The sequence below is a fragment of the Gobio gobio genome, assembly GCF_949357685.1.
Source record: "Gobio gobio genome assembly, chromosome: 9".
Lineage (NCBI taxonomy): Eukaryota > Metazoa > Chordata > Actinopteri > Cypriniformes > Gobionidae > Gobio > Gobio gobio.
This window is the reverse complement of record NC_137115.1, coordinates 13,546,625-13,560,492: the sequence shown is the minus strand read 5'-3', so window position 1 is coordinate 13,560,492 and position 13,868 is coordinate 13,546,625. Positions and strand designations below refer to the sequence as shown.

Sequence of the window (13,868 nt, the reverse complement as noted above, 5' to 3'; positions counted from 1 at the left end):
CAAATGAACAATGTTTAACAATTCCTTTTCATCTTTTAATATTTAATATAATGAAATGTATATGATACACTAAATTGGACATGAAATGATACTTTCAGAACTGAGCCTCAACACATTTTTAGTTTAACGCTTTAACTAGTCAATAGAAGAAATACCTCAGAGCAAAATATTTTCTTAAACCTTGATCTAGTACTTCTTGACATGTATTGTGCAATATTGTGAAGATGACTTTCAGCTTCTGCTCTCCTTTCAATGTGGAGAAGTTCAAAACACCCAAACAACTAAATTATTTCCTGCTTTAAAGGCACAATATGCAAGTTTCGCCGCTAGAGGTCGCTTAAAGTAACAGGACAGCCCTTTTTTTTTCTTCCTTCAAAATCCTCAGTTTTGCCTTGTTTCTGTAGTGAAAAGGGCTTTATAAATAAATCAGACTTGAGACTTATACAAAACAATAAAGGCGTAGCCTGACGATGCCGTGAATGAGCGTGGAATCATGGGAGTTGTCATTTTCACCTCCACAGCTGATGGAAAGCAATCCGCCGGGACTTAGGCAGAAATCATGTTCATGGATGAGCTAATGTAATACATTTATTAACAGTACTTTGGTATGAAGCAGACCACAACCAAGAGCATGGGACCTTTAATGCTGCTGTTTTCATTATGTTATTATGCTGCAGTCCTTTCTTTTTGTTGTTTGTCTATATTTTTTCGATTAAAGTTACGTTTAATGTCTGCCTCCTCCATTGAACTTGAACTTTGTTAGAGTTATATTTGATCACTTAAATTCACATTTCACCTGTCTAATAAAACATAATATATTAAAGCGTCTTTGGGGTTTCCACGGAAATCTAGGGTAACGCGGATGTGATGTCATTGACAGGTGACGCATTGATATAAAATTGCAGATTTCTCTGGATGTAAGCAGTATTGGAAACATTTTGGATAAATGCAAGTACACAAGTCAACAAAATGTATAACACTGTCCTAGTGGTTTTTGAATACTGAATAATGAACAATTCAGAGATGAGCCTAATTTAGAGTTTTTCCACTTTTATCTGGTACCAAACTATGATCTATAAATCGGATGAGAAAACATGTTAATGGAGAGTTGGCAGTACCTCAGGAGCAAGGTACTCTGGGGTCCCACAGAATGTCTTCATGGTGGCCTCATTAGTAATGCCCTCTTTACACAGGCCAAAGTCTGTGATTTTAATGTGACCATCTTTATCCAGCATTAGATTCTCCAGCTGCAGAGAGAAACGCAATTCAAACAGAATTAGGAAATCTGTCATTAGTGGTAAAAAAAGAACACAGACTTCATCTTTGTGGTCTATGACACAATTACATGACATACTTTTCAAACACAATTCATAAACTATTTTCACAATAATTACACAGCACATAAAAGGAGGAAACCTTTAGGTCCCTGTAGACGACATCTTTAGAGTGCAGATACTCCAATGCTGAAACAATTTCAGCCCCGTAGAAGCGAGCTCTATCCTCTGTAAACACACGCTCTCGAGACAAGTGGAAGAACAGCTGGAAACAAGTAAAAAGGAGACAAAACAGAATTTTCAAAGAGACAGAACAGTGAAGGCTTTCCTAGTTTGTTTTTGTAAGGAGCGAGAGGATGTGACAAACCTCGCCCCCATTTGCATACTCCATGACAAAACACAGACGATCTCGTGTCTGGAAGGCGTATTTTAGTGTCTGTAGTCAGAAAGATAGAAAAACATTTGAATTAGCAAATCTAAAACCAAGAAAATTGTGCAATTAACCAAACAAAACCCTAACAGTGATGGACATACTGTAAGGAAGGGGTGCCGTGTGTTCTGCAACACTCTGCTTTCTGTGATTGTGTGTGCGACCTCGTCCTGAAATAGACACACACACACACACACGCCACCATGTCATTAATATGAAACAAATGATTCAGGAGCATTTTAAACTTTGATTTGTGTGGTGCCCACCTTAGCAATGATGACCTCTTTGCGTAGGATCTTCATAGCGTAGTACATGCCAGTAGCCTTTTCCCTCACTAGAATCACCTTTCCAAAAGTGCCTTTACCCAGCAGCTTTAAGTAGTCAAAGTCACTCATTGTCTGATGAAGAAAATAAAGAAAAGTTTATAATTCTATAATTATAAAACCTCAATAGAACAATTACAGTGATGCAGATTAGAATCGTTGAATACAAAAAATAAACTGAAATAAACTAAAAAATTGTCCCTATTGTCATGCAGTATGTACTATAGCTGTTTGTGAATGTAAAAGGTCTCAAAGATCAAAGTGCATGATAAATTGGTTCTCTCAAAAGCAAGAGTATTGTTCTACTTACTGAGAAGTGAATCGTGCTACCCAAACAACCAGAACGTGGCTAAATGTTGAGGCAAGGCAAGGCAAGGCACTCACCACTTTGGTGCGGGATTTTGCGATTGCAGCCTCCATCCCTTCCAGGCTGTTATCTCCAGGGGAGCCAAAGTTGATGTCCATTGGCTCCTCCTCTTCCCGGGACTTGAGCCCATTGGCCACAGCTTGGATGGCACGTATCCACTCCTCTCTGCAAAGACATCAAGATGAAGTCATATTAGTCATTCATTAAATGCAAGTAGCAAAGCAGGTTACGGTTCCTCTTGTTATTTTGTGTGATCCTGCTGACCTCATGTACATCATTACAATCCTTTGGAAGAATCGGGCCTTTTAGTCACAAAATGACCTAAACAATTCCGGTTTCTACTGAAATGTTTTTCACCTATTTCACGGTTCATTTTAAGCAACAGGCAGTGAGTAATAACCTTTTTGACCATTTCGATTGGCAAAAATCCAGTTAACACAACTAAATCTGCTTTCCCAGAAAAAAAACAACATTCAACATCTTCCACTAATTTATTCATTCACAACAAAGACTGAATCCAGCAGGACTCTCCATCTCATTTCCTCACCTTTCAGCATTGCTATCCACGTGGAAGGTGCGCTCAATAACAGTGGTCCACTGCAAGCAGCGGATGACAAACGTGTTCGGTCGAGGTCGTTCAGTCTTCATCAGCTGACACTCTGTAAAGGATATTCAAGTTTTATTGCAGTTGCATTTGGGATTTAAATTTCTTGAATGGGTCAAAAAATTCTAAACACCATATTAAAAGTGAACTGTGATTTGATCTGTGCCTCGTGTTGTCTTAATAGGGCGGTAGGAGATTTAAACACCAGACCATCCAGCATTGATTGAAAAAAAAATAAGCAAATGAATAATACAATAATTCTTATTATAACTATACACTATACTATAGAATTATTTTCATTTTTCATTACTTTTTCAAACATTTGTATTTATACTTTAGCTAAAGATGAATTGTGTAACTTGTCTCACTTTTCTGTGTCACAAAAACTTGCCCTTTCCCTTGAAAAGTGGAAAGGGCCATGAAATCAAAATGGACCATTCAATTTTTTTTTTATAGAATACTGCAGTATTTATTAAATGATTTATTTGTGCACATCACATGTGCAACGACATCTCTTCTCTGATGACATGTTTACTGGCGCGAGAGCGGTTCAACCCGTCACTCACATGAGATCACAGCAATTGCAAACTACAACGAGCCAATCAATTCCTGATGAACAAAATCAAGTCCCAACTACAGTTTCCCGCCAGATTTAAAGCAGGTGATACAAAACTTAAAATAAGCAGAAACAATTCAAGCAATATTGGCAGATATAAATCAATTCATAAAACCAAACAAAGCCACAACAAAAAAATGCTGATATCATCGAATTATCTATATTGGTGCATATGACAGTCAAACCAAAATGTATTCAGACACCTTCAACAAAACTCACACTAATCACAGTTTATTCGCTATAGTTTAGAAAATGGTCATAAAATATGACAAGAACTCAGAGTTAAACTGTGTCAGAAAAAATTCATCTTGATGATGTCAGATAACTTTAATAGAAAGGTATGTAATAAATTTAACAGCTGACAGCTGATTGGTTGATTGTAATCCACGTACACAATTAGATAATACCAATTTACCAATTTCCAAATTACCAATGCTTAATTTTGTCCGGTCTGTGGTGTAAAAGGTCACATAAGCAATTAAAGAAAAAACAAGCAAAACATGGTCAGGTCAAAGTGTCTGAATAACTTTGGTCCCAAATTTATCAATTTTACTGGTAGTCCACTGTATGAAGAATTTTTGGGTATATGTCGTCACAGTTTACTTTATTTTGCTTACATTAAATGAACTGGTGTCCTGCACCCACAAGTAAAAAATTATATCTGGTGTCTGAATAATTTTTGGTTTAACTGTATATCACACATCCCTTGCCTTAGCAATAGTTTCTGTAAATGATAATTGGTAAGTTATAAATAATAAACCAACTATGGGAGTAGGCCTGTCGCGATAGTCAATAAATCAATTAATCGCACAATAAAAAAAATGAGCTCGATAATTTTTCTGGCCGTGATAATTTCCAGCGTCCGTTTTTATATCCATTTTTGCCGAGCGTTACATTATATGATCACGCTCTTATACATGTAAATGCTTCTAAGCACGACAAGACACGAGAACGCGCTGTATGTCAATGTCCTGTCTCTGTGTGTCAGTGTGTGTGTCAATGTCCTGTCTCTGTGTGTCAGTGTGTGTGTCAATGTCCTGTCTGTATGGCTGCGTCTCATGTCAGCCAACTTAATCGAGGGACACTCTGACACACACACACACACACACACACACACACACACACACACACACACACACACACACACACACACACACACACACACACACACACACACACACACACACACACACACACACACACACACACACACACACACACACACACACACACACACACACACACACACACACACACACACACACACACACACACACACACACACACACACACACACACACACACACACACACACACACACACACACACACACACACGACGCAGTCTCCTGCTCCCATCGAGTTCTCTTTTGCTCTGGACAAACAATAACAACAACACCACAGAGAGTTATATTAGGATATTAGGAGTCTTAAATGAATTTAAAGAGTTGTGAGGAAATGAGATGAGATGACGCGGATCTCACGCGCTGTCCCGCGCATGTTCGGCTGCGGCTGTTCTTAAAGTGACAGGAGCACTGATGACACCTGTCATTAATGCTCATCAAAGAACAACGGGAACAGAAAATTGTAGCTTTAATAATGATTAATCTATATTTCATTTATTATTTATGCAGTTAAGAAAGGTGTTTGATAACTATTACATTCTGTATATGTCTAACAGGGAAGGCACAGGTAAAAATAACATTTATTATAATGGGTTTACGTAAAGATTGTTTTAAGTTCACTTAAATTAAAAGTTTTTTTTAAAGCCTAATAAATGTTGAAATTGGGAGCTTTCAGTTATACTCTAATGTTACGTCATTAATGTTTCATAGAGACATCAGTGATACTGGCCTTCATTCATAAAAACATGACAATACAACACATATTTAAAATATGCTGTCAATAAATTGTTTCTACATTAATTTGGAGAGTAACCGAAATTATTACAATATCAAAACATTAAAACGTATGAATCGTAATTAATTACAGAAAAAATGTGATTTAATTAGTTCATTTTTTTTAAATTGATTCCCAGCACTACCTAAAACACAATCATCCGCTGCAGTTTTCCAGCTGTTTATTCAAGTGCATTTTTTGTTAACAGACTGAGAGTCCATTGCTTTTTTTTTTTTTGTTCATTTATTGTGGATATTTAAAATGCTCTCCGTTTTCAGTGTTAAATAGTCTTTAGAAATAAAAGTTTATTGATCTCTGAAAAGGTGTACCTGCATTATTATGCCATTATCATTATTTTAGATGAAAATGGTCTCAGAACGACAATATCATCGTTTATCGCAATCATTTATTGGCCAATTTATCGTCCAGAAAATTTGTTATCGTGACAGGCCTATATGGGAGCCATATTTTAGAACACTACACAATCTGGTGTGCATGGAGAGAGGCAGCAGACTGTAACAGACCTGCGACTGAAAAGTTGTTAAGAGGTGGCTGATTGTGGTCTGACGTCTCAGGCTTCTCCTTGTAGCCGATGAAAGAGCCATCACTCTTTAGGATGAAATACCGGGGCCTCCAAGTCTTAATATATTCACCTGCAGACAGGAGGAGGAAGAGATACAAGGAAGTAGATGGTGTTTACAATCCAAAAATATGATACGGACTGTTCTGATGAATGAGTAAGCAGTGCTCACCTCTCTTGTGGAGCCAGCCCTCTCTGACGATGCTGACCTCGTTCATGCTGGGTTAGGGGTGTGTGGGGTGTAGGGCAGGGTGGCAGGGTGGCAGGGAGGTTGGGGGAGGGGGAGCGTTGAGTCTCAGGTCAGGCAGACGTTAAGTACCACAGAGCCAGACTCACCTTGGGATCAAGGCAAATAAACCAATGTCAACCACAAAGTACAACACAGGAAGCACCACAGACTAAGAAGTTTTGCATTTCTGTTGCCTATTTATAACAAATTGTATTTATGAACAAAACAAAATAATAATGGAAACAACATTAGACCCCATTGCTTTTCATTCTTTATTCCACAGAGTAAAGAAAACCGTAAAGGTTTGCAACACCATTTGGTGAGGAAATGACAATTTACATATGGGAAGGACCCATATTTAATGGTCATTAGGCTGCAACCCAATTTTTTTAGGGATCTGAACCAAACTCATTTATTTCTCAAGAATGGTTAAAGGTGCGGTACGCGATTTTTTGAAGAAGTGGATCAGAACAAGCACTAAAACACACTTGTAGCCAATCAGCAGTAAGGGTATACTCATGATGAGGGAGGAGAGAGAGCTCAGTGCACCACACAGACATTAGCAGAATGACTATAGAAAGATAGAGATGGGAGAGAAAATACAAATGAGGAAAAGGCCAGGCCAGGGGAATAGAACTAAAAAGAAAGGTAAGAGGAACTGTGTTAATATCGGAGAAGCTTTGCAGGAGAGATCTTAAGTAGCGGGAAGGCCTGAAAACAGATGCCGAGGTTGCTTTATTTTTTCTCGATCCTCGAGTAACGTTGGTTTCGCGGTGTTTCACAGAACTAAGAAATACAGTCTTTTGCTTGAATATACAGTGGGTACAGAAAGTATTCAGACCTTAAATTTTTCACTCTGTTATATTGCAGCCATTTGCTAAAATCATTTAAGTGATTTTTTTCTTATTAATGTACACACAGAACCCCATATTGACAGAAAAACACAGAATTGTTGACATTTTTGCAGATTTATTAAAAAAACTAAAATATCACATGGTCCTAAGTATTCAGACCCTTTGCTGTGACTAGACATGTGCCGGTAAACGGTAATACGATATACCGCAATAATGAACATGCACAATATTGTTATCGTGGGCACTTCAAAATACCGTGAATATTTATTTATTAGCCTACCTATTATTCCGATTTTTAGAATGCATTTACTTTACCCATCAACCGTTTAAAATGAACAATACATCAAAGAGGAACGAGCACTGATGTAAACAAAACCCAACGTGCATGAGCACATGGCGGAACGAGTGAAGGACGTGCCTTGAATGAAACGCACATTCACTCTCTGACAGCAGAGGGCGCTGACGGAACAGCAGAAATGCAGCCGTTTCTCCGGTAATCCCTGGTTAGGGTTAGGTGATCATCACATAACTATAACAAGTACTTAAAGACTTAAGGCTATTCATTTTCAAACTTAAACATTTTATATTTTAATCTGGACTAAATCACATGCCCTAGATATTGTTTGAATATGTTCTGATTGTTATTCAGTCACACACTTTACAATAAGGCTCCATTATTTAACATTAGTTCATTCATTAACAAGCTGACAATGAAAAATACTTCTAAAACATGTATTAATCTTAGTTAAATGTAAATTTCAGCATTTAATAGCACATTATTAATATCAAAAGTTGTAACTGTATTATTTAATGAACCCGAGCTTACACTGCCTAACAGTTGCTTTTTTAACTAACATTATCAGAGAAGAATAACTGTAAAAATGTAGCTATTTGCTCTTTGTTGATGTTAATGCATTAACTAGTGAGACCTTGGTGTAAAGTGTTACCTATTGTTCTTTATAATTCTTTAGCTCTTTAATCTGTTTTAAATATGTTTACTTTATACATTTTTGTGTATTGCTTTATTATATTTAAATGTTTGGTTATTTTGTTATTAGAAAGTTATTAAACCTGTTATAGTATGACAACAAATTTTGCAACAAATTTCATTATCGTGATAATACCGTATACCGTGATAAAAGCTTCAGCAATTAATCGCAACATGAAAATTTGATACCGGCACATGCCTAGCTGTGACACTCATATATTTAACTCAGGTGCTGTCCATTTCTTCTGATCATCCTTGAGATGGTTCTACACCTTCATTTGAGTCCAGCTGTGTTTGATTATACTGATTGGACTTGATTAGGAAAGCCACACACCTGTCTATATAAGACCTTACAGCTCACAGTGCATGTCAGAGCAAATGCCTGAAGAGCTCAGAGACAGAATTGTGACAAGGCACAGATCTGGCCAAGGTTACAAAAAAATTTCCGCTGCACTTAAGCTTCCTAAGAGCACTGCTCATCACCTGTCCAATACAGTCCCAACAGTGAAGCATGGTGGTGGCAGCATCATGCTCTGGGGGTGTTTTTCAGCTGCAGGGACAGGACGACTGGTTGCAATCGATGGAAAGATGAATGCAGCCAAGTAAAGGGATATCCTGGACAAAAACCTTCTCCAGAGTGCTCAAGACCTCAGACTGGGCCGAAGGTTCACCTTCCAACAAGACAATGACCCTAAGCACACAGCTAAAATAACGAAGGAGTGGCTTCACAACAACTCCGTGACTGTTCTTGAATGGCCCAGCCAGAGCCCTGATTTAAACCCAATTGAGCATCTCTGGAGAGACCTGAAAATGGCTGTCCACCAACGTTTACCATCCAACCTGACAGAACTGGAGAGGATCTGCAAGGAAGAATGGCAGAGGATCCCCAAATCCAGGTGTGAAAAAACTTGTTGCATCTTTGCCAAAAAGACTCATGGCTGTATTAGATCAAAAGGGTGCTTTTACTAAATACTGAGCAAAGGGTCTGAATACTTAGAATTGTTGACATTTTTGCAGATTTATTAAAAAAGAAAAACTGAAATATCGCATGGTCCTGTGTTTTTCTGTCAATATGGGGTGCTGTGTGTACATTAATGAGGAAAAAAAATTTACTTAAATGATTTTAGCAAATGGCTGCAATATTACAAAGAGTGAAAAATTTAAATGGGTCGGAATACTTTCCGTACCCACTGTACTTGTGCGTCATCTTCGCTTGTTTGTTCATTTGCATTATTATTAATAATATAAGCCTGGAACATCTAAACCTCCTTCTGCGCCCATTTCAAGCATCAGCTTCCAAAGTGTGTCTGTAAAACGATATAACATACTCCCTCCTTTAGTTAACTGGACTAGTGTGTTATGTAGGGAGTTGTTTACGAAAACAATGTTCTAACACAAACTGCATTAACTTATTGATGATAAGGCGGCAGGCACAGCAGATTCCGCCATAGCCGTTGCTTGTGTGGACGTGAATGTGGGGGCGGAGGCATCAAGATAGGGTTGTGATTAGGGTTGGGTAGTAGCCCTGAAATTCGGTACCGGTACCCTTTTTGGTACTTGGTTACCGAAATTTGGTACCGATTGATTTAATGTGAATCAGTACTCGGTAGTACCGACGTAATTCGGTCGGTGCCCTTAAAAGTACAGAGTTCGGTACCCAAACCTAGTTGTGATCCTTTTGGGTAGGGGTGTATTTGTTTTGGTGATTTCAAATATCAACAGCGTTTACCAGAAATAACATTGTTGTTGTATGTGCGTAATTTAATGTGCTCTTTTACAGTATACAGCGCGTGCCTCCACATTTGCACACAATTGAAGAGTGTGTGCTCGAGCACAGTATAACGTCTGACAGGACAGGAACGTTTGTTTTTCTAACTTCAAAAAGTTACGAAAATAACGTTAGAATAATGACACTGACATACAGTATAGCCTTACAATATCTCATCTGAACGAAGATGAATCAGGACGTGTTTTTTTTTCTTCGAAATACTTTACTTAAACTGCGTCTATAAGAAAAGTCAACAGCGTTCACGCAAGTCTTTCAAAATCAAAGTTTTGCATCAGAAAAACGCTTAGAATTAAGTTTTTTTTTGTGGTTTTTGACTACACAGACACACTTTGCGACACACTAAAAATCCAGAAGTTAAGAAACACTAGCACATAGTGCTGGGGCTGTATACCGGTTCATACCGAATACCGGTATTTATTTTTGTTATGATATGAATTTTGATGATACCGCAATATCGGTATAGGTCGCTTAAACAATGGCCGGAATGCGGCACAGCGCGTCACTGTTTGAGAGGGTCCCGTTTCACTGTTGCACTGTAGTGAGGACACAGCTGAGATCGCATGGTCAGTCCGAAACTAGTGGACTAGTGTTAGACCGATATATCAGCTGGCCGATATATCGGGCCAATATTTGCGATTTGTACGTGTATCGGCCGATACAAGGCTGCTGTGTTCGCCGATATTTTTCCCCCGGCTTTATTTACAGACAGGCGTCCACAGGCAGCTCTGAGTTGCTGGAGACGCTTTAGTTCATGCACTGCCCCTCCCACTAGCAGTGCTGGGGAATCTTCTCTTCAAGACAACGATAAGTTTTAAACTTTCAAAGCATCTTTTAACTTAGTTGAAATATTGCCATACACTTTGAAAGTGGAAACACGTTGCTCTATATGTGCTTGCAACTATAGCTAAGAAAGTTTGTGCGTCCAAATGGAAAACGCAAATGCTGAATGCCATGTCTATAAAACTGCTTGCCATTGTATTTAGGGAGCTGCAAATAGCTCAGTTGTAGGCTATCCGTATGCATACGTTAGCTGTTACGAACACTGGCCATAGGATTAAGTAATGCCGATGTTGTTCCGCGGTATTTGTGTGAGTTTTATTCAGTGACCACCTGGCTGAGATTTAGACGCTTGTGGTGTGTGTGTCTCTCCAGTGTTTCCCACACATAGACTAAGTCGCGGTGGTGCGCCACAGAATCAACACCGGCCGTCACATACTGCGTTTTTTGGCGGCTGCCAAAGCTAATTTTTATCCCGCTAAAGCCTAATTTGATCGATGAGTGATGAGACTGACTGTTGCGCTTCTGTTGCTGAGAGAACAAGCTGAGAGCGCGCCCCTCCTCCAGCCGTGCGCGTGCACTCTCACCGTCTTGCTCTCCCTCCCTTGCGCATTTTAATCAAAATCAATTGAGAATTGACACGATGGAAAAAGGTCGAAAGACCGAAGTTTCACGTGGAGCATTGGGAGACTTTTCCTGAATTACCGCTGGTGTTGCTCTACAAGTGTTTAAGTGCACCTAAGCATTAAATGACTAGGTTGCAAATAGTTTTAAAATTAAGTATAATACAGTCAGTGTGCACTTTATTATGCTGCTTGCTTGTTGATACTGTGTGCAATAGTGTAATTATTTTATTTATGCTTAAATATTTATTTTCAGAATTTATTTTCACTACTGAACTCTTTTTTTCTTGTTCTACCTCACCTGGGGCCAGTTGCATAAACTAAGACATCATGTTAAGACAGTGTCTTAAGATCTAGTATGACCCACTAGCAGTTAGGCAAATGGCATTCAGCCTTACTTTTCCTATCAAATTAGGCCAGTCTATGTTTTTATGTAACTGATTTTAAAAAGTTATGAACAGTCTTAAAGAAAAAAATGTATGTCTAACTTGTAAGACTAGTCTTAACGGTTTATGCAACCGGCCCCTTTTTTTACTATTTGTTAAATATAGTTTTTTTTTAGTTCAACAAATATTCCGTTTTTAAATTTTAAATTATCATCATGATCATTGTGTCATTTTTATGATGTCAATTGAGGGAGCAAAAGCAGTTTTGGCTCCAAATATCGGCTCAAGAAAATCGGCAGCCCGTATCGGCACTAAAAAAAATCCATATCGGTCGACCCCTAATTCGGACAGCCATTGTGTGTACATTGGCTGTACACTCGTTATTGCGGTGCAATGTGAGATTGAATGAGTGCACTCAATAACGTCCCCTATGGTTTCGGACACAGATACAGCCGTACGTCGGATCACGACCGCGATGACACGATGGGTTATTCTGCTACACTGAAGACCGATGTAAGTTAATAAATAAACTGACAATTCAAAGAAGAATGAGCAAAAAAGTAACTGCTTTATTCTTTCTGTGTTAAACTGACGTGTCGTTTGTTCAGAGACTGTAGTGCTCTTAAACGTACTGAAAATATCCTTAGACTTTTTAAATGTTCTTCCGCGTTTCTCCCTCGTTTTGTTTGTTTGTTATTGTATAGGGTTAGATATTTAAAATGCTTAAGGTGCCCTCAACTCTCCAAAGTGTTTTATTGGTTGTTGTCTCCCCACAGCTTTGCAAACCAGTTAATTGACCATTCTAGTCAATCTACTGCAGTATTTCCTGTCTCAATTAGTAGAAAACGCATAACCAATATAATTTTGAAAAATACAGTGATATACATTTTTGGTCATGCACATAACTGAAAGATTTTACACAAATGGTCACCTGACTACAGCTACAGGAATGCCACCTGTTCAGAAATGTTTGTAATGTAAACTTGACATAAATGCAGCATTCAGCACTCTGTAACAGATAAGCATCAATCTCTAAGGATTTCATATTAAACGGAAGAGGAACAGCTGAATTCCATTTATTATCATCTTAGAGGAATAAAACAGAGCGTCCTGTATATCGAACTCTAGCTGTGGGCAGGAGAGGAGCAACGATCGTTCGTGACACACTTGGTAAGTGCAAGACTTCTATGGAAAATGTCAGAGGTATTATACACTGCATTTTAGAATCTAAACATGCCGAGTCATCATTCACATAAAAGTGTCTTTACATGTGGGATAAAGTGCTGATCGAGGATCAGGGTCCCATCCTGGTGGATGCTGATAATCAGGTTTTTTTCTTGCACATCTTTAAGATGATGATTATATGAAGACTGTGTGTGTTCGCCACTAATCGTCACATTTTAGTATAAATGTGCAAATGTGAAAAGCAATATTAACCTCATGTCTGTCCTGAACTAAAATGAATGAGATCTTATCAAAAAGATAAGATGGATACTTTAAGATTTGTTATTAGAATTTGTAAGATGTCCAGTTCTTGGAATGAACAATTTATTGTAGCTATAATGAAATCAAAATATGAGAATTTATGATATAAAATTACAAACATTTAATGTTGAATATAATTAAATGTATTACGCTTATGGTAATTATATGTATGGTGCAAAACAACCATGAAACCTGCATTCCCTGTTCTTATTTGCAAGGTTTTTAACTCTGATGCATGTATAATGCAAATGCTGTTTTTTAATCACAATACGTGTGAAGAGAATAGCACTTAGACATGGGACAAGGATGAGCCTCATTTACTGCAAAGTGTTTTTAAACCATTTCTAACGGGAAATGCGACAGCGCTATTCGATCACCATGGAGATGCCAATTAGACTGCAGTGAAGCCAGTCTGATCCACAGGTGAACACACCACTCTGTACACCGAACAAGACAAGACACCTGCTGTTTTCAGAATCAACATTAGAAAGCAGACGTTCTTGCTGCATAAAGCAATGCTTAAATGACAATTTGGGAGCAGAACTGTTCATCCACATGAAGAAAACGTAATTGCCGCATGTACATGTAAAAGTTGACAGGGTGATGTGGGTGATTGCCAAGACAGCGCTGGTAATTCTTTTTAAG

The 13,868-nt window shown here is 38.3% G+C and overlaps 1 protein-coding gene across 2 annotated transcripts in view; it reads right to left on the bottom strand.

Moving 5' to 3' along the window:
- Window positions 1-13,868, bottom strand: part of akt2 (v-akt murine thymoma viral oncogene homolog 2) — a 45,868-nt gene that overhangs the window by 14,421 nt on the left and 17,579 nt on the right. For both annotated transcript variants that reach the window (XR_013817244.1, XM_079825944.1), the window contains exons 2-10: window positions 6,265-6,428; window positions 6,037-6,165; window positions 2,942-3,053; window positions 2,412-2,559; window positions 1,971-2,102; window positions 1,809-1,874; window positions 1,642-1,710; window positions 1,417-1,539; window positions 1,119-1,247 (exon numbers count right to left, since the gene is read on the bottom strand). Coding sequence is in view for 1 of the 2 variants with exons in the window: in XM_079825944.1 (XP_079682070.1) it covers window positions 1,119-1,247; window positions 1,417-1,539; window positions 1,642-1,710; window positions 1,809-1,874; window positions 1,971-2,102; window positions 2,412-2,559; window positions 2,942-3,053; window positions 6,037-6,165; window positions 6,265-6,310 (954 nt within the window). In the remaining variant the exon portion in view is untranslated. The remainder of the gene's footprint in view (window positions 1-1,118; window positions 1,248-1,416; window positions 1,540-1,641; window positions 1,711-1,808; window positions 1,875-1,970; window positions 2,103-2,411; window positions 2,560-2,941; window positions 3,054-6,036; window positions 6,166-6,264; window positions 6,429-13,868) is intronic.